General features: G+C 54.0%; 4 protein-coding genes across 4 annotated transcripts; 1 reads left to right on the top strand and 3 right to left on the bottom strand.

The window, feature by feature from the left end:
* Nucleotides 1-872: 872 nt before the first annotated feature.
* On the bottom strand, nucleotides 873-2387 carry J7T55_006523 (DNA repair protein RAD57; the record flags this gene model as incomplete). The annotated part of the gene is made up of 1 exon (XM_053145242.1): nucleotides 873-2387. The coding sequence occupies one exon, from the start codon at nucleotides 2385-2387 to the stop codon at nucleotides 873-875; it is 1515 nt and encodes a 504-aa protein (XP_053001287.1).
* A 719-nt stretch (nucleotides 2388-3106) lies between these two features.
* Nucleotides 3107-6642, bottom strand: J7T55_006522 (dna-directed rna polymerase iii; the record flags this gene model as incomplete). The annotated part of the gene is made up of 2 exons (XM_053145231.1): nucleotides 3107-6450; nucleotides 6513-6642. The coding sequence occupies 2 exons, from the start codon at nucleotides 6640-6642 to the stop codon at nucleotides 3107-3109; spliced, it is 3474 nt and encodes a 1157-aa protein (XP_053001286.1).
* Nucleotides 6643-9861: 3219 nt separating this feature from the next.
* On the top strand, nucleotides 9862-14962 carry J7T55_006521 (pumilio domain-containing protein; the record flags this gene model as incomplete). The annotated part of the gene is made up of 7 exons (XM_053145220.1): nucleotides 9862-10079; nucleotides 10144-10390; nucleotides 10570-10590; nucleotides 10725-11152; nucleotides 11999-12179; nucleotides 12630-13554; nucleotides 13605-14962. The coding sequence occupies 7 exons, from the start codon at nucleotides 9862-9864 to the stop codon at nucleotides 14960-14962; spliced, it is 3378 nt and encodes a 1125-aa protein (XP_053001285.1).
* Nucleotides 14963-17488: 2526 nt separating this feature from the next.
* Nucleotides 17489-18428, bottom strand: J7T55_006520 (60S ribosomal protein L15; the record flags this gene model as incomplete). The annotated part of the gene is made up of 4 exons (XM_053145209.1): nucleotides 17489-17856; nucleotides 17937-18093; nucleotides 18262-18332; nucleotides 18413-18428. The coding sequence occupies 4 exons, from the start codon at nucleotides 18426-18428 to the stop codon at nucleotides 17489-17491; spliced, it is 612 nt and encodes a 203-aa protein (XP_053001284.1).
* Nucleotides 18429-18564: the final 136 nt, after the last annotated feature.

Raw genomic sequence — 18564 nt, 5'->3', positions numbered from 1 at the left:
ATTAGAAGGTAGATCGCAAACTCATAAAATTTATGAGGAGGCATAGGTAGGAATGCAGATGTGGCCAGATGATATTTGTGCTTGCCCAGGGGACATTATCACGTACACAGGGGAAGTCTGGTGATGCCAAAGCAATGGTGTGACCCGCGAGGCTGTGAAAATAGCCTCCCAGTTGTGCTCAAAAGCGAATAGTCGCTCTCAGAATGGAAGCCTTGATACACAATAAAGGCACAGGAGAATCCAGCGCATGCAGTCACCATCTGCCGGGCATTCTTCTTTCGCATTCTCAACCGTGATAATCCATCCCATCCTTCGTAGTGCCGCCCCCATCCCCCCCCCCCCCGGACGGTATCATTTGCCTCGGCCTCACTCATTTCAAGACAGAAGGACAGAATGCTACTATAGTATGCTTGTGGCATCACAAAGCATACGATTCTTGAGCTCAATGTGCTAGTGGTCAGCGCTGCCAGCTCGAACATTCAAATCCATCTCAAACATATCATTGACAATGAAAGGAGCCGCGTAAACTCGGGATGGTGGCGCCGCACATCGTTCGGCAAGTCAATACGCATATCGTAAATCTTCGAATTCTTACGCAGCTTGAAACACCACCCATTTGTCGTTCTTTCCTTTGTAAAACAGTACATGGGTGTTGTGTTCACGGTCTCAGGAATAAGGACTTGATCTCGTAGCCTACCTGCCTCTATCTCTAGAGATGTTGTTGCTTGGCGTATTTGATTCTCGGCATTAATCGTGATTCGTGAGTCTGTCTAAACACTTCTGGCCAATGCCCCCAACGGCTCGCTCAGGTTCCTTGCATGAACAATCCGTCCTTCCAAGTGGGCAGTCACAAGTACACCATGTACAGATCTTCATCTGACTACACCTTTCAGTCCACCCATGGTTATTTCAAACTCAGCCGCTCCCTCCAGCCCTGGTCCCGTGGCAGCGACATGAGGTGCGAAGACGATCTTCATCCACCTCCTCCACGTCTTCACCGTGGGCATCACGGACCCACCGGCGTCGTCATCTATGGAATATCTTGACTTGCCGTATCGCGGCGCCTTGATCAAGGCAATTCGACAAGCTATCTGAGTTGCCCAGACCAGTCCCAGACTTGGCGTCTTTAGTGACTGTGTCGATGAGGGCCACGGCTCATCCCCCCACCCAGTAAACCATCTCTGCTGATGGTCGAAGTTGAGCGCGGGCGGCGCGGGCATCTGAACAATCTCGTCCATGGGCGGTGGTGGCGGCCGTGCCTGGGCAGGAGGCTCCTCCTCCCCGTTGTCACCGTACGGGATACTCGACGCCGGCAGCGCGTCAGCCATCGAGGACGTAGGCTCGACGTGTGGCAGAGGCGGCTGATCCGGATTCTTACTCCGTGCCGCCAAGGGCGAGCTCTCCTGATGTCTCCTTAAGCCACCCGCAGCGGCGGTCTTACCGTAGCCCGATGGTGGGTTCCTAGGCAACGCCGGGCTTCCAGCTCGATCGAACCGATCCGCAACCTGGTTCGACACTACCACGGCAATGTTGTGCTTCCTCGCCAGGTCCCGCAGGAGAGTTCCCAGCCGGACGAGCTCCGCACTTCGGGCGCCCATGTTCTGGCCGACGCTCTTGCCGCCCTCGCCCGCCGTGCCGAGCGCTCCCGAGTCGTGCCTGACTGAGCGGTCGAATTCGGCCCGGTAGTTGGCCGCCACGCTGTCGAGCACTATGAGGCCAATGTTGCGGCGCTCCACCTCCACTGGCACTTGATAGGTGAGGATGTGCTCCTGGGATTCGAGGTCTGGCGTGGTGGTGCTGATGATGTTGTCGAGCGAAGGTCTCTCACTAAAAGGAATGGAATGAGACGTAAAGACAGGATTGTTTCTCAGCATCTGTGTAAGACGCCGTGTTGACAGTGATGCCTCGGTCGAGATGTAGAGCGCATTACGCCCGATTCCATGGGGCGGCGGGAGCTGCACGGCGAGAAGCAAGGTGAGAAGGAACTGCGTCTTGCCAGCTCCAGCCTCACCGGTCAGCTCCGTGATGTGACCTGTCTGTATGCCGCCACCGAGTATTTCATCGATGACAGGGTCGAGTGTGCTGATTTTAGGCCACCGGGGTTGTTGTGGTGTCTCGTCCAGGGCCCCAAGGTCCTCGTCATTGCCTGCCCGTGATGCCGCGTCGGGCTGCCCATTTTCCACGCCCAGATCTGCATGCAGCGCGGCCAAAACGGCACTACATAGCCTCTTCACGTCTAATAGAGGCAGCTGCGTTCGCTTGCCAATGTCGGCTGCCTCGAGCGTCAGTAGCTCACTCGTCGTGACCTGGTGCTTCTCCAGGCTCGGTATGAGATTCGCATATTGACTGGCTGGGAAATGCGGCAGAATGCGTGCAAGATCCGTCATGGGTGAGGATTGGGAGGATCATGTAGCATCAGAAGGGCTTTTTGCCTCGGCTGGCTGTTTCGGGCTCTGGTCCTTCAACGCGTCACGATGTTAGGTTGACGCGGTTCCTGAAATGGCTGCTTGGCTTAGCAGCTCAGTTAGTGTCGCCGGAAGAAAATCATGGACCCCAGCAACAGCTGCACCATGAGGACTCGAATTTATTGTCACTTCACTTCAATGCAACACACAATTTATGAAGTGAAAATGCTAATATTGACTTCTCGTGGTGCGTGCAGATGATGTATTTGTTACAGAACATCGAAGATCTATACCTAAGTCCATGGGCACTTTCAACCCAAATATACTGCAGCCTTGTGCTTCCAACGTGCAGACCCTACTGCGAAGGTACATAGATAGTAAGTACGCAAGCAGCTCGTAAAATACTGCCTAGAGGGATATACAAGATAGTGGCAAGTTGTGTCCTCAAGTACGAGCTCTCGTAGAAATGCCATACAGATGTGTTGATGCAGCCACTGGCCTCCTACAAATTCATCTCAAAGCGGTGGTCAATTCCTTCGGGTAATCCTCTAACTTGCTACAAATGTATCGATACTCCCCTACGCCAGAATGCTATGCAAATTGTAAGGTCTTGGTTCGTCATTACCACCATAGCAGAACTCGTCCATACTACACACGAACCTTGGGCTACGTTGCCCCAACTTCTCCTGTGAGCCACGACTTCATCTCGGGTGAGGGAATTCATCCTCCATTTGCAGCCTCACGCCCACGTTCATTGATATAAGCTCCTGCACAAGCAGCTTCGCCGCGTACGGCATCGTCATTGCCGTCACTTCCCTCGTGCTCTTGCAGGTCTGGCAGTAGCCCTTGTACCCGAAGAGTCCGCACCTCTGGCAGATGTCCACACTCGTGCCATCGGAGCTGTGCATCAGTCTCTCCAACAGAAGCTGCGATGCGCCATATGCGATCAGACAGTCGCGCTCCATTTCTCCGAGACGCAGACCACCATCACGCGAACGACCCTCGGTAGGCTGCCTCGTCAAAATCGCACGGGGCCCCCTCGCTCGGGAGTGCATCTTGTCTTGCACCATGTGCTTCAGACGCTGATAGTAGATGGGACCGTTGAAGATGTACGCCTCAAGAGGCTCACCCGTGATTCCAGACGTGAAGTAGTCCTTGCCTTCCCAGGAGAAACCATGGTCAACAAGGACCTTGCTGACCTCCTCAACAGGGTGGGATCGGAAAGCGTCGCCGTAGCCGTACTTCTTTCGTCCGTGCACAATGGAAGCCTTGCCAGTAAGGCATTCGAGGAGCTTGCCGACAGTCATACGGGACGGGAAACCGTGGGGATTCATGATAATGTCTGGGACTAGACCTTTGTCGCTGAAGGGTAGGTCCTCCTGGTCAACGATGATGCCAACGACACCTTTTTGTCCGTGACGCGACGAGAACTTGTCACCAAGTTCAGGGCGACGGGTTTGTCTTGTCTGAACTTTTACCAACACAGTCTCCCTCTCCGTCTGTGTAACCATAACTTTGTCGATATAAGCTGGGTCTGGAATCCGGTAGGCCATGGAGGTGTCTCGGTAATCGTTGGAACTCTTGTCCCCGCCTATACTTGATCCAGTGTCCAGAGGAGTCTCCTTCTTGACCATAGTCTCGCCGTTATGGATTTGCCAGCCGACTCTGGCAAGGCCATCGTTGTCAAGAACCTCGTGTTTGGCAATCTTCTGCTTGGTAATGGGATCCGTTTCGGGCTGGCCTATCCTTTCAGACGCCCCATTAGGGTATCTTTGCAGCTCCGCAGCATATTTGCGGAAGACCTGACACCGTCCGAAACCTCTGTCGCACGATGCCTTGTTGAGGACCAACGCATCTTCAATATCATAGCCGGAATAGGACATGACGACCACCGTTGCATTATGGCCAGCCGGCAGCTTGTCATAACTGGTAAGCTCGATTGTCTTCGAGATGACCATGGGCCGCTGGGGATAGACTAAAGTGTAAAGTAGGGTGTCGATCCGGTTGAATTGATTGTAGGCAATAGCTCCAATAGCTTGTTTACCCATAGCACATTGATACGTATTTCGGGGTGACTGGTTGTGGTGGGGGAATGGAATGAGTCCGGCCACAGCGCCGAGGATGGTAAAAGGCTCAATTTCGACATGAGTTGTGATACGCGTGATGTCCGATTCATATAGGGCAATGAGAGCGTCGTTCTCCTCGTTCACGTCTAGGTACTCGACAACACCTTTCCGTAGAAAATCGTCGAAGCCTACTTTGCCCTGCTGCAACAACCTGAGATGTTCCGGCTGCAGCTTTGACACACCGTTCTTCACGATGATGTATGGGCGGCAAACACGTCCCTCGTCTGTCGCAATGAAAATTGTGTTGAAGTGAGAGTTGGTGTTGATGCTCACAAAGGGGTTTATCCATCCCCGACGGCGCATTGTCCTGAACTTGGAGGCAAATCGCTTGGGATAGTGTGTCAGGGCGAAGGGTGTTCCGTTGATTGATATGATGTACGCGCCAGCCTGGTGCATCTCTGAGCCAGAGAAGTTCCGGATAGGTTCCACATTCGAATCGACGGTGAGGATAAATTTCTTGACGGGCTTCTCGTCCACCTCAGTTGTGATGTGCGTCATCAATGCCAAATTCTTGACCAAACCGCAAGCCTCGCCTTCGGGAGTGTCTGACGTACACAACATTCCCCATTGCGAGGGCTGGAGCGCTCTGGGACCAGACACCTTGCGCGTCTTCTCAAACTGACTTGTGATTCGAGTCATCATTCCCAGCGCAGCAATGTAACTCAATCGACTCAGAACGTGAGTGACTCCCGCTCGGTTCATGTTGAAACGTTTAACACTCCAATTGCCAGACTGAATTGCCCGGTTCATGCCCTGAGTGATGTGACCACCCGTGCCGCTGATCGATGTCAAGGGGTCAAATGGGATAGCCTTGTTAGGCTTCTTAAGCACCTTATCGATGTTCATCCTAAGATTCGTGAGGAAGCTCTTGAAGAGATCTTCAAAGAGGAGTGAAAGCATTTGTCCAGCCAGCTCTAGCCGCTTGTTACCCACAAAGTCACGGTCGTCTACCAACTTCGGGTCATGAGAAGCCATCAGCACTCGTCGTGTCATCATCGCAATGTAGATAGCCTTAGGGTAGAAATCAAGACCCTCGATAGAGACATGCGCAAGGATGATGTTGGCTAGTGCGTCGAGACCCTCTTCGACGTTGTTGCGCCGAGGCGCAGGGCCGAACTGTGGCTTGCCTTTTGATCCCATCCTAACGCGAGCGCCGATATACTCGAGTGCTTGCTGCTGTGTGAAAACACCAACGCGGGTCGCCTCATCGAAGTTGAGGGCAAAATCATCCTGGTAGCGACCATCGGATCCGGCCACAAGCTGCATAACCTCGTAGTCCGAGAGACCGCCCAGTGCTTTTAGGATGATGGCGATTGGAATGTCCTCGACAAGCACATTGTGCCTTAGAATGATCCTATCTTTTTTCAATATGACATACGTCTTGGACTTCCTCTCGTGGGTCGAACTCGTAACTGATGCCTGGATAAGCTCCTTCTTCTCGTCCGCCTCGACAATCACTCGATTCTTGCTGAGCTGTTCTTGGATCAGAATGACCTTCTCCGTCCCGCCGATGATGAAATATCCGCCCGGATCCAAGGGGCACTCGTTCATGAGCTCCATCTTGTGGTTCGTTGCCCCGGCCAAGACACATTTCGAGCTCTTGAGCATGATTGGCATGCGGGCAAGGGGGACATTCCTTCGGATGATCTTCTTACGGTCTCGAATGTAGGCAATATCGATGATGATAGGGGCAGCGTATGTCATGTCCCTCAGTCGACATTCCATGGGGGTGACATGGTTCTTGGCTTTGAAGGATTGCCCGGCGTCTCCTCGGGTGGGCATGCCTACTCGGATGTCGAGGAACTCGAGGTAGAAACCGCTGTCGACCTCGCTGCGAATGATGCGATTCGCCTTGACAATCTCTTTGATATCATGGTCGATGAAGTAGTTGTACGAGTCGATGTGCTGTTTGACAAGGCCTGGAGGTGGGCATGAGCATGTTGAGCGGGTTGCGGAAGCTGGCGCGAGCCAGACGACGTACCTTTGACCTTCAAGAAGGCGGGCAGCAGTTGGTACTTGTCCTCCTTGGTGGAAATCGGGTCTGTGAGCTTCTTGCCATTGTAGAATGGCTCTAAAAGGGCCTCAAACCCATCGTCGTCGGTCATTGGCATTTTCGCGACACCGTCATGTTCTGCTGGGAAGGCTGTGTTGGGCTTGCGACGAATGTGTACGATTAGATCTGGGATCTTTTTTGACTTCCGCGGGGCAAAATCGCTAAAGAGTCACGCCGATAAGATAAGAGCTAAGTTGGGTCGGGGACGAGGTTCCTCTCATAAAAGAAATAGAGCCCCAGTGGCGCATGGACCTCGACTGACGTTCCTCTCTATACCTAGGTACGCTGGTCGAAATGCAATTGAAAACAATCAATTAAGTATTTCGATCATTGGTCCTCCAACATCCCAATCCTCAACTTCAATTCCAATCAATATGTTCAGAGGGCTTTAGGGTTCTACATTGTACCTCAAGTAGCTACGTATCTACGTAGTCCACAAAGATCAAACACTTAATGACCCTTGGGACAAATCCAATTAGTCAAAAACGTGGATCAACACGGCCCTTGTCCGTCCCACTAAGTGCGATGATGTGGGAAAAAGCAACGAGACGTGTGGCCTAGGCTGCCAAAGTGACGGATCGTCAAGCCGCAGGTCTCTCTCTAAAACCCCTCCCCCCGCTCACAAGACCTCAGACAGCTTTTATGTACCGCAATAGTCGGTGAAATGGCTGGCGCCCGGATCCCTGGTCGCCAGACATCCTGCAAGCACTTCCGCAAGGAGTCCACTATCGCAGATGAGGCAGTGATGCCATTTGCTAAGTCCCGACCTCGTCCATGATTTGATGTTGACCCGCGGCAAGAATGGGAAATCTGCAGATCCCTTGGCTGCAAAGGTCCCACAATGCGCTCGCTCCCCCTGGTTCAGCCCTGGAAGAGAGGGGCAGCAGGCTCAGCGTGTTAGTTCCTGTGTCGTCGAGGCTCGCTTCCAGCGCGCATTAAGTGTCAGACCGTGAGGAATTTTCAAGCAAATTCAATCGTTCATCAGGCCAGAAGCGGTATGAATCTTCTCACGATAGCGTGATCAAGGCACAGGTTCTCTTGGGCAGAAATTGTTGATAGCCGCGCTATGCCCCAGTATGCGCGGCCAAGTACCGTCAAAGCTACTGCGTGTTCAGACCAGGATGATGACATCCCGAAGAGGGGAGGTTTTCAGGCCTGCCTGTGGAGAATCTTGCGATCGGGTCAACACCCAAAAAACAGACCCGTGGGCATCTTTGGCCGGCCCGAATTTCTGTTGTGACCCCCAAGAGTCTCTTGAGGGCTTGACTGCAGGTCCGGCCGTAGCCTCGATCAGCCTTGGCCGATGGTGTGCAGCACAATGTACTTCGCCAACATAGTTGACTCTGGCTGTCCGGGCGATGGCCCTTGACCTGGCTCACGATGTTTACAAATCGAAGACTCCATATGTCTGTACCTCGTTGCAGAGCGATATCGACCGGGCAGGCCAGAAGTACTTAAAAGTCCTAGGTAGCATCGAAAAGGCCTAATGCCCAGTAGAAGGCCGTGCGACGATCGGAAGACAATCTGTGTCCGACCAGAATTGCAACCTCGCGCCGCAAATAATCCCCCATCAGCACTTGTTATTCCCTTCCGCGATAGCACACGACCGGATATAAAAGTTTCGTGGGGTTTCCACGGCTAGTTTCTTTTGGCCATAGGAGAGCACCCACACCAGTGAGTCCTCGGCCGGTTCAAGTCACCGCCTCTAATGCAGGTGGGCAGCTACTTCGATACATACATAGATGATGTTACACAGGGGCACTCGGGCTTTCAGGAACCCAAAAGCCCACATGCTGCAGGGCAGGCGCATCGTGGAGGGTGACAAGCGCTGCTGCAGGAGACGGGAACTGGGGAAGGATCGCTCACAAGAGGCCCATCCAATGCAGCTCAACCCCACCCCGCCCTGCGCCTGCGTGCGCCCACGCAGTCACTGGCGTCCGGCCGGAGCCTCGAGCGAAGGCTGCTTCGTCTGGTCTGTACCGTCCGCCATGCGCAGTGCGCGGTGGCAAAGCCGTCCAGATGACAACGAGTTTGTGCAGGCCATGAGTCGGCAGCGACATTATTTCAATCGCAAGCCTCGTCTGCCGGAACGCATCCACCAGCTCACCGTGAACTGTTGCAGGCGGCAGGCGCGTGCTCGCGTGGCCGCTCGGGACGCCAGAAGCAAAGGGATTGCGTGCAGGAGACCACACTACTGTGCTCCCGTCCATGCCTGTCTACACCGCCGTTGACGGTTGAGCAGCCGATCTTGGTGCTAGCATGACGAGGGCCGTCCGACTGCCTGCACAGCGAGCCGCTAGGGCATCGGGGCGAAAATGATTCGAAAGAGAGAAAAAAAAAGGTTGAGCCGAGCGTCGATGGTGAGGCTGGTGGGTTGGTGGATGAGGAACATCGGGGGGAGGTTCGCCGCTGCCCGGCGTCAATTCCACCGACACGACGCCTCGAAGTCGCTGCTGACAAAGGGGACAAGCAGATGTCGCAGCCAGGATTATACCAGCTGCCGACCTCCGTGTGGGCAGGGCAGATTTCCTGGTAGGATGGATAGATATCGTGTTAATAGAGTGGTTGCTATGGGAAATGCGTAAATGTTAGTGTTGGCTGGGTTTGGAGTGTGTCTGGATTATTGGTGTGCAGGGTCCAGGTTCAGGGGCGAACGCCATCGTTTTGCCGTCCACCCACTTGCACGCACACGCACACCCGCACAAGCAGACCAGACCACTGCAGACCAAGACAGGCCAGGCGGGCAGCCGGCCAGCCAGACTCCCACTCCAGCCCAGCCAGACAGGGCCCCTGAACCTGACCCTGACCCATCGAGCAGCGCAGCGGCGGCTGGGTGCCTCGTCGAGCCGACGCAGGCCTGCTTCAAGTAGCACTCTGTCCCCCTCCCTCGGGCGCAGAACCGCATCCTGTCCCTCCAACACACGCTCATTTTCAGGAATATTGCTTGACATTTGCCCACGTACCCCGTGTTTCCTATTTCTTGCTGCTCCTGGCTCTCCAGGGCGCAAGGTGTGCCATATTGTTGTGTCTAGTACAGTATCAATCCAGGTGAGTCGCATGCTTTTCGCACCTCCAAGCTCCCAAAGCCAAAGCCAAAAGCCTCGGACGGGGCAGGCCTCAAAGCTCTCTGTCTGCCACGCCATGCCTACGCCATGCCACCCACCTGCACACACTCTTGTCTTGCCAGCCGCCGCCATATGTGCCATCTCACCCAATCTTGGCCTGAGGCTGGGCATAAGTTGGCGATCCGACGCAGGTATTCAGTCAGTCAGGCTAGATGACGGTCCATGGCAAGCAGAGCGAGCAGATGAGCGAGTACAGCGCAAGTGCCGCCCCCAGGCCACGGCGAGGAGGCACAGTCTCCAATCTGAGCCAGCCCTTGTCGACCATGGGCGCCAGCCCAGGCATTTCCCCCGCCTTCTTCGATGAGAGATCAGCAAGAGTTCGCTACCAGACAGGCATGAATCGGCCCGGTCGAGGATTTGCTTTGCTAATGTGCGTGCCCGTCGATAAGCAGGTCGGGTCCTAGGCGCCGTCAGACGTTGTTGTAGTTGTGTAGGAAAGAGGAAGCGATATTGTCGAACATGGATCCGAACGAGATGCGATTCCGAACTCAGCAGTCTCCCCGAAGCGATGCCACCACCATGAACTCCCTCGTCTCGCCGCCACGGAACCGCCTCTCGCAGACCATGTCCTCCCAAGACCCCCGATCAACCCTCTCTCGCCGTTTCACCACTGACTCGGGCCGTGTACCAACATTGTCTTCATCTGCAGCCCCACGTGGCCAAGATCCCTCAGAATACCAGGTGAGTTGTTGTGGCCGCCACCTCTGTGGTTGTGGTTGTGGTGGTGGTGTCTGTGTGGTTGCGCGCTTGTCTGCGCTTCTCCAAAACTCAATGCGCGCCGGGAGCTTGGCCGTCGCCCGCATTATCCCAAGTGCCATTCCTGTCCTGCGAGCCATATGCTGACCTTGCTCTCGACGCAGACTATGCAACATCTTCAGCTGGTGCGTCTTGCCCTCGGATCCGACCCGACGTTCGAATCGGGCAGGAAAGCCTCCCGCGACGGAGCCCTGCTCGAGCCAGAGCGCTCGACCGGCCGGTGCCACCCTCACCTGAACAAGAAGTGTTGACGCCGCAGCAGATAGAAAAGAAGCGTATGGAGTATGAGAAGATCCGGGAGCAGAAGCGCCTCTTCGACGCCGAACTGGCCAAGCACGAAGTGGAGCTCGGCGCCATGCTTGAGGAGCACGGCAGGCTCTCCGGCCACCAGTCCGAGCCGACGACTCCTCCCGAGTATCGCGAGAACCCCTCTGGATTTCCTTCGGTCTTCTCCCGGCCGAATCGGTACTCCCTGTCCAGCCTGACATCTCCCCCGGGCTTGGCCAACCGCTCAGCGCGGTCCGGATCCGTTCTCGCGTCGCCTCAGTCGGGCATCCCGCTGTCCCGGTTCGCCTTCGACGACCAGCTGCCGTCCTGGTCCGTCCCGGGCTCGCGAAGGAACAGCGATGAAGACGAGAAGGAGGAGGCTGTCCGCCAGGACCCTACGTCCCATCGTTCGACCAATGCGTATGTTGAACCATTTTCTTTAGCTCCTGCACTTGATTTAAGATTATGTTTGCCGTGTCGTGTTTGTGTGTTGCCCCTTTCCATTCTGTTGGGCTGCTCAACGGGAGACTCAGGCCAATACAGTGATTGGTATGGGATTGTCGCCGTTAGGGACTACGCCTCAAGCTGGTGTATTGCTGGTATCGTCCGGACTCGAGGGGGTGGAAATCCCCACAAGCTGGCCGTCTCAATGATTCCCATTCTCTCATTGCGCTTCTATTGAGCACCTTGATATCCAAGTCAGCGTGTTCTCACTGGGTTACACTTACCCTTCCGTCTCGAAAAGTTCTTGAATTCTTCAACATCACAATAGAAAAGGTGCTGCGATCTACTGTCTCTCATTTGACCGCCTGCATTCTTCTCGAACTTCCAACATCACAACGAATCGTTAACTTGAATCCCTCTGTCTCCCTTGGACTCGAGATTCTTGGTCTACGAACTTTTCGTCTTATTGTCGTCCCATATAAGTGGTCGACCGCTTGCACTCTCTTTGCCCCAGATATTTAAAGCCCAAATTTCTTGAGTCCTCTCGCTACTTCCTTCTGTTCCCCTCCTCGGACCTACAAGACAGAAAGGAGACAGGAATACAAGCATCTTGTGGTTATTACCTGAAGCCATCTATCTTCCGCCTGTCACTACACTTACACCTCCAAACCTGATCCTCTTGCTGCGGTCTTCCCTTGGATTCGTCAAGTCAACTTCCAGCATCACTTCTGAACTATCTTCTTATTCCGTAACATCGTCTTACATGCCCGATACCTTTCTCTTTCTGCCATTCCTAGCTGCTGACAGGGAAACCGAGAACAGCGTAAACAGATACTCGATGCCCGTCACCAAGTCTCGTACCGCTTTCTACGATATCAACTTGGACCAGGCTAACACCACCGGTTTCCTTTTTGGAGACGACGATAACGTGATCGAGGGAAAACTCTACACCCAGGCGAGCAACGAAGACAACTTCCCTGTCCTTCGACGTGAACCCAATATGGTGAGTCAAGATCTAGCCTTCAGCACACCCTTTGCTACATCCTCACCTGCTTTTTGCCTGCGGCATCTCGACGCTGGCAAGGGTTGTTTCAGCTATCGGAAAGTTGCTTGAAAGCCGTTGCTGCCGTTTTGGCTGGCGGAGTCTTGTCTCCTGCTTGCACTCCCCTCGATTTTTGTACCTACACCTGTTCCATTGGAAACGCAGCGTTTTCTCACTATTTGGCTTACCTTGACCGCACCTCGAATTACCCTCTTTCTGCCCTTGACATTTATCTACAACACACCAGAAGCCTAAAATTCGCAAACCCTCACAAACATTGCATTTTGTTCTGTACAGTACATTTCCTGTATTGCTGTTGCAGCCACATCCAAGACGTTCATAGTTCGACCTGGGTGGCTCAGCGGTTGTTGTACCTGTTTTTCGTTTGTTGACTGTATTTCTTGTTCTAAGTCGCCCCCTTCGTCTGCTGGCATGAATCACGCGCGTGCGCCGTCCTACGATCAGAACGTTGGCACCGCACCCGACGGCTGGTCCCAACAGCACCGAGCTATTAGAAGCACGTCTGCGATCGGTGCTTCGCAGCCCAACAACGCGGCCAACATGACTGACGCGTCACAGTCGAACCCTTCTAGTGAGGCCACCATCATTGCTGCTCGCCCCGCGGCCTTCCGTCACTCCCTTGAGATGAAGTCGATGGATCAGAAGTACACTGACCCCGCGTCTGACGCGCCTACTCCTACCAACAACGGCAGCGTGCTCGCCACTCCTCCCAAGTTGCAGCCTTCTTTCTCTGCCAACGACATTCCTACCCTTAAGAGTGTGTCAGGATCCACCGTGGGCAGCACCCCCAACCAGGCTGCTCAGCAGCACCTGCACAACCACAACGCCAGCATGGGCCGTATCCCAGCTGGTGCCTTGCCAAGCCGTCACAGCCGCGAGCTCTCTGGTGATACTCGTGACAACATCGCAGCCGCTAACTACCAATCCATTGGCTCGTCTCTGCACGCCAACGCGCCCTCGTTCGGTCCAGCTCTGGGACAGTCCTCGGCCGTTCTCCAGGGTCCCGTCCTCTCCCAGCCCTCTCAGACTCCTGTGCCTCCTATCATGGCCCCGAGTCAAGCCATGACACCCTATAACAACAACAATGGTGGATATTACGCGCCCAATGGCTATGGCAACGTGGGTCCTGCCAATGGTGGTGCCAACTACCACGGAGTCCCTCTGCTTGCGCAGATGCAGGGCATGTCCCTGAACGGTGGTGGAAATACCTACTCTGCACAGAACTACACTGGCTATGCTCCTGTCTACGCCCCTCACCAGCCGCGCGATAGCCAGCAGCGCATTATGGCCAGTCGTCGCCAGCAAGACAACGAGGGTAAGTTAGCTCAACCCAGAAGCAAGTTCACCTCGCTAATTCGCACATAGCCATGAGTCGCTTCAATGGCACTACGCTTGAGTCCTACGGTGGTTCTATCTATGAGCTCTGTAAGGACCAGCACGGATGCCGTTTCCTGCAGAAGCAGCTCGAAAGCCGGAACCCTGACCACGTCCACATGATCTGGCTCGAGACATGCTCTCACGTTATTGAGCTGATGACAGACCCGTTTGGCAACTACCTGTGCCAGAAGCTATTCGAGTTCTGTAATGATGATGAGCGCACCGTCTTGGTTCAAAATGCTTCCAAGGACATGGTTCGCATCGCTCTCAACCAGCACGGCACACGAGCTCTGCAGAAGATGATCGAGCACCTGTCCAACAACGAGCAGGTCTCACTCATCACTGCCGCCTTGCGCGACCGTGTTGTCGAGCTCATCCAGGACCTCAATGGCAATCATGTCATTCAGAAGTGCCTGACGAAACTCAGCGCTCTGGATGCCCACTTCATCTTTGAGGCCGTCGGCACAAGCTGTGTCGAGGTAGGAACCCATCGCCATGGCTGCTGTGTTTTGCAGCGCTGCATTGATCATGCGTCGGGCGACCAAAAGCTTCTGCTCATTCAGCGCATCACTGAGCACGCCGTCACTCTGGTTCAAGATCCTTTCGGCAACTATGTTGTCCAGTACATCATTGACCTGAACGAGCCAATCTTCACAGAGCCTGTTGTGCAGAAGTTCCACGGCAGAATCTGTCAGCTGTCTCGCCACAAGTTCAGCTCCAATGTGATTGAGAAGTGTCTTCGCTGCGCCTCTGATGAGTCCAAGGATATGATCGTGGACGAGCTATTGGCACCCAGCGAGATGGACCGCCTCATTCGAGACTCTTATGCCAATTATGTGGTCCAGACGGCCTTGGAGCACGCTACTCATTACATGAAGCAGCGCCTGGTCGATATCATTCGTCCAATTCTCCCAACTGTTCGCCAGACTCCTTACGGACGCAAGATCCAAGCCAAGGTCTCAGCGTACGATTCGACCAATGGCCGCTCCAGCGGCCAGGTGACTCCTGCGGACTCTACCCAGGGCCAGATCCCGAATCGCCCAGCTCAGACCCGCGGCATGTCCAACACTACCTCCATTTTGACTCCAGGCGCTTTCCAGAACGGTGCCAACGGCTTGAACAACCGAGGCGCGCAGGTCTTTCCCACCAGCGCGAGTCTGACTGTGCCCCCTCCTCAGTCTCAGCACCCTCAACAATATGCGCCTCCTCAGTTCGGCAACCACATTGCCGGCACTGCTTTTGCCCAGGGACAGGGAGCTTCTGGCCCCGTCCATGGTGGCCCGGTCTACAATGGGGCTCTCAACCCGCCTATGGCTTCTGACAACGGCGAGCAGAACTTTTTCTAGACTGCGATTTGAGCTGATGTCCTTGTGGCTTTCGGGCTGTTCTTTATCTTCACGCTCTGTCATTTTACGGATTTCACGTTCTGGACACGAAACCTGACGACTTTTCCTTTTCTGACTGTCACATCAACGACATCACGACCCACCTCGTCTTCATCGCCATTCGAGCAAAAGCACTCTCTTGAGCGCTTTGTTGTACAATAGAGGCTCGATGGTGAACCAGAAGATCTTCTCAAGAAAGGCTTGCATCTTGGACGGCCCTCCCTGTAGGAGGACCAGCTATGACTAAGAGGCATGGCTCTTTCGCCTGTAACATCGACTGCATCGCGCGGACATGGGCAGCATAGATCTTTCCTTGGTCACCAAAACCAAAAAACGCGTTTCTTTCTCCTTGAAATTACGAACGGCGTTGGATTCTTTGGGTTTGATCGGATCACAATGACGCAAAGTCTTCATAGTCCTCATCGTCTCACCAGCAGACCGGAGACTATGATCACAAACGACGTCAACGACATGAGCATCGAGTTTTCTCTCTTTCGAAGCAGTCCATCTGAGAAGGATCTCAGACATAACTTTCTCGTCTTGCTACAGTTACCTGAGGGCTCAATTGAGATCTCACCCTTTGCGTACGTCTCAAGGATACAGAGCGATCAACTGCCTGGCAGCCTCTCGAGCTCTCGTGGTCTTTTCTTCGCGAGGGCCTTGGGTGTCAATGTGGGAGCCTCTTGCACTTGTGCTCATGGCATGCGGGTGAAAATTTTCTTTCTTTGCTTTCAATGGTGGAAGACTCCCGAGGCCTCTCTGGTAATGCACCCGTTCATACAACACCGGTGCTCGTACATTACTCTGTGCTTGGGCAGTCGCGTCACGGAATCTGGAAATGAACTGGCTTGGATTTGACACTTTGGTCTCATCTACCAATATTTCTTTCCTCTGGACGTCTCTCGGGCTTTCTTCAGCTCATCCACCAAATTGAGAGTTCTACTCCATGGCAAAATTTCGGGCGGGTCATACTCCATTCTTACAGCATTTATTAGTTATGACCTGTATGTAGGGCACCTCTTCTTTTTCCTTTCTACGCATCATTTGCCGACGGCTTCACACGGACGACTCCTTTGGAGGGAGCTTCGTGGTCTGTTTTGAGGAATAGATAGCTTTCGCGCAGAACAACGTCAGGATAGGGGTCCCCAATGAAATGTTAATACGATAGAAGGCTTTGACAATTCTTTTTGATTCTCGATCTCGTGATGTTTGCCTTCCTTGACTCGGTGTTTACAATGGTTAGCAATCTCAACAAAAGAGCCCATCTTACATCGTCATCCGTCTTCCCAAAGTGCTACCGGCAGACACGACCTGTGATTTATTCAATCACGAAACTCATTGGCCCCGTCACCAGGATTTGCCAGCTTTGAGAGCCGTCATTCATCCAATGAAGTCCCTGTCCTCCAAGAGAAATCATCACATCGACATTAATCAAGTCCAGGGTAAGCGAAGCACAAATATTATGGTGTCGACTCTGAGCAGGGAACTGACATCTTCCCGGCCCTTTCGACCTTCAGAGTCAAGATGCGGAAAGGCGTCATGACGAGAATCCCTGTTGTATGGTACGCAGCGCCCGTACGAACTGCAACCCCAAGGAGGACTGCGTCCTGGCCCGTAAGCCGCGCCCGAGATATCGGCCAATACCTCTCCAATCGTCATCACGTACAGCCAAAGCGATAGCCCTGCCCAGCCCACGAGAGGACCACCAGGGCGGCTGTGACTCAAGACATTCCCTGACCTGGCTCAGAGGCAGGCGGAGTGCGCCATGCCCTGTGTCCAGCTCGGCCGTGGCGACGATAGACCTGCGGCAAACCATACGATTCCGGACGTCTTTGGTTTGAATCTGACATAGCCAGCCACTCCTGTACCCGTGAATGGATGACAGACAAGCAGCCAGAGAGGGCGCAGGTAGGGTCGTCTCAAGCTGATTCATCCACGAACAGCAAGGTTACAAAAGACCGTTGTAGAATGGTGGAGCATAAGAGTAGTGACGGTTTTGGGAGGGAGAAAGGGGGAAGACTGAAAGCCGCAATAGAGGCCAGCCTGGAGAATGGACAGGATATGGATCAGGGCCCTGAAAAGTTTCCACGGGACAATAATCTGTCTTTGATTTCACGTTGCTGTGGACTTGAGAACATTTTCGAGCTGACAGCCCGCGTAGGACTGGGAGGCTGTCAAATTCGCAGAGCATACCAAAGGACCGGGCACAAGTTTCCGCGATCAACCAAGATCTCAGGATTAAATCAGATATTCGAAGGAAACGCATTCGGGTCGGGCAGCAAAATGCCATAATTCGTCGTATTTTGATTTGCTTTTGCTATCATGAACGCCCAAAATCTGCACATATGCAGTGCCCTTAAGAAACCGTGACCCATTTGGCAATGACCATTACCCTTGCCATGACCATGAAACACGAAAACATCGTGAAGCCACAACCACAACCCGATTCCCATATCCACGCGGTCACCCTCCGCAGGGGCGAGCCGCTTATCGGTAGCGCCACAGGGACAGGGTGTTGTTCTTCTTCCAGGTCTTTCTGCGGCCGGCCTTGGTCTTGGTGTAGCGGTGGCCCTTGTTGAGACCACGGGACTTCTTGCCAGTAGCAGTAAGGCCACGAGCCTCGCGGTGCTTGTGGACGGGGTTGACGATCCAGTTGATGCGGGGGTCGATGCGGATGGCCTTGTGCTGGGGGTCAACGAGGATGACCTCGTAGTACTTGTAGGTGGAGTCCTGGTTGATCCAGTAGGAGTTCAGGACGCGCAAGTTGGCGCAGCGACGGCCGACACGCTCCTCGGCGGTGGCCTTGAGGGAGCGCTGGTACTTGAGCTGGTTCACACCCTGGTTGGTGGGCTTGCCTGTTCGTAGAGAAATTCTGTCAGCCATGGACGATCTCTTCGACTCAAGAGATCTGTTTGATCCAGCGGGAAAGACGCACCGTAAGTGGCACCCTTGGGGACGGGTCGCTTGCGGCCACCGCGGCGGACACGGACACGGTAGATGACATAACCCTGCTTGGCCTTGTATCCGAGACGGCGAGCCTTGTCGGGGCGCGAGGGGCGCGAGGCACGGTGGATGACGTTCAATTGACGGAGCTATATTGATGCACTCTCAGCAAACGTTCAACGAGTGTATAGCACAGGCGGAGGGCGTCTCTGCTGGTCAGGGCCACCCATGATGGGTCGGGCCCTCGAAAAGCTGAGAACAGCGGCTCCGCCCACATGTATTTATTTTTTCGATCGAATGGTTCGGTTTCAACGTACTTCCCAGCAGCGGACTCGCAGGAGGAACTGCAGAACATCGCTCTGCTTCTTCTTCTGAAGCTCCTCAACGTCTGTAAGGCTTTCTCGTCAGTGGTTTGCTCGAAGGAGTCGGTCGGGTGATTTGGCGGAAAACTGGAATCGTGAGACGTACACTTAAGGGCACCCATGGTTGCTGTAAAGTCACAAGAAAATCCTGTCAGCAAACTCTCCTCGACAGTAATTGAGATGTGGAAATATTTTCGGAGGGCGGCGTACCAGACTTGGAAGTTGACGTTGACCTGGGCGTTGGTTGGGGGGGGTTAG

The sequence above is a fragment of the Diaporthe amygdali genome (genome assembly GCF_026229845.1).
Source record: "Diaporthe amygdali strain CAA958 chromosome Unknown NODE_1_length_4327563_cov_65_473760, whole genome shotgun sequence".
Taxonomy (NCBI): Eukaryota; Fungi; Ascomycota; class Sordariomycetes; order Diaporthales; family Diaporthaceae; genus Diaporthe; species Diaporthe amygdali.
Note: the sequence above shows the minus strand (reverse complement) of the source record. Positions and strands in the feature narration are given on the sequence as shown.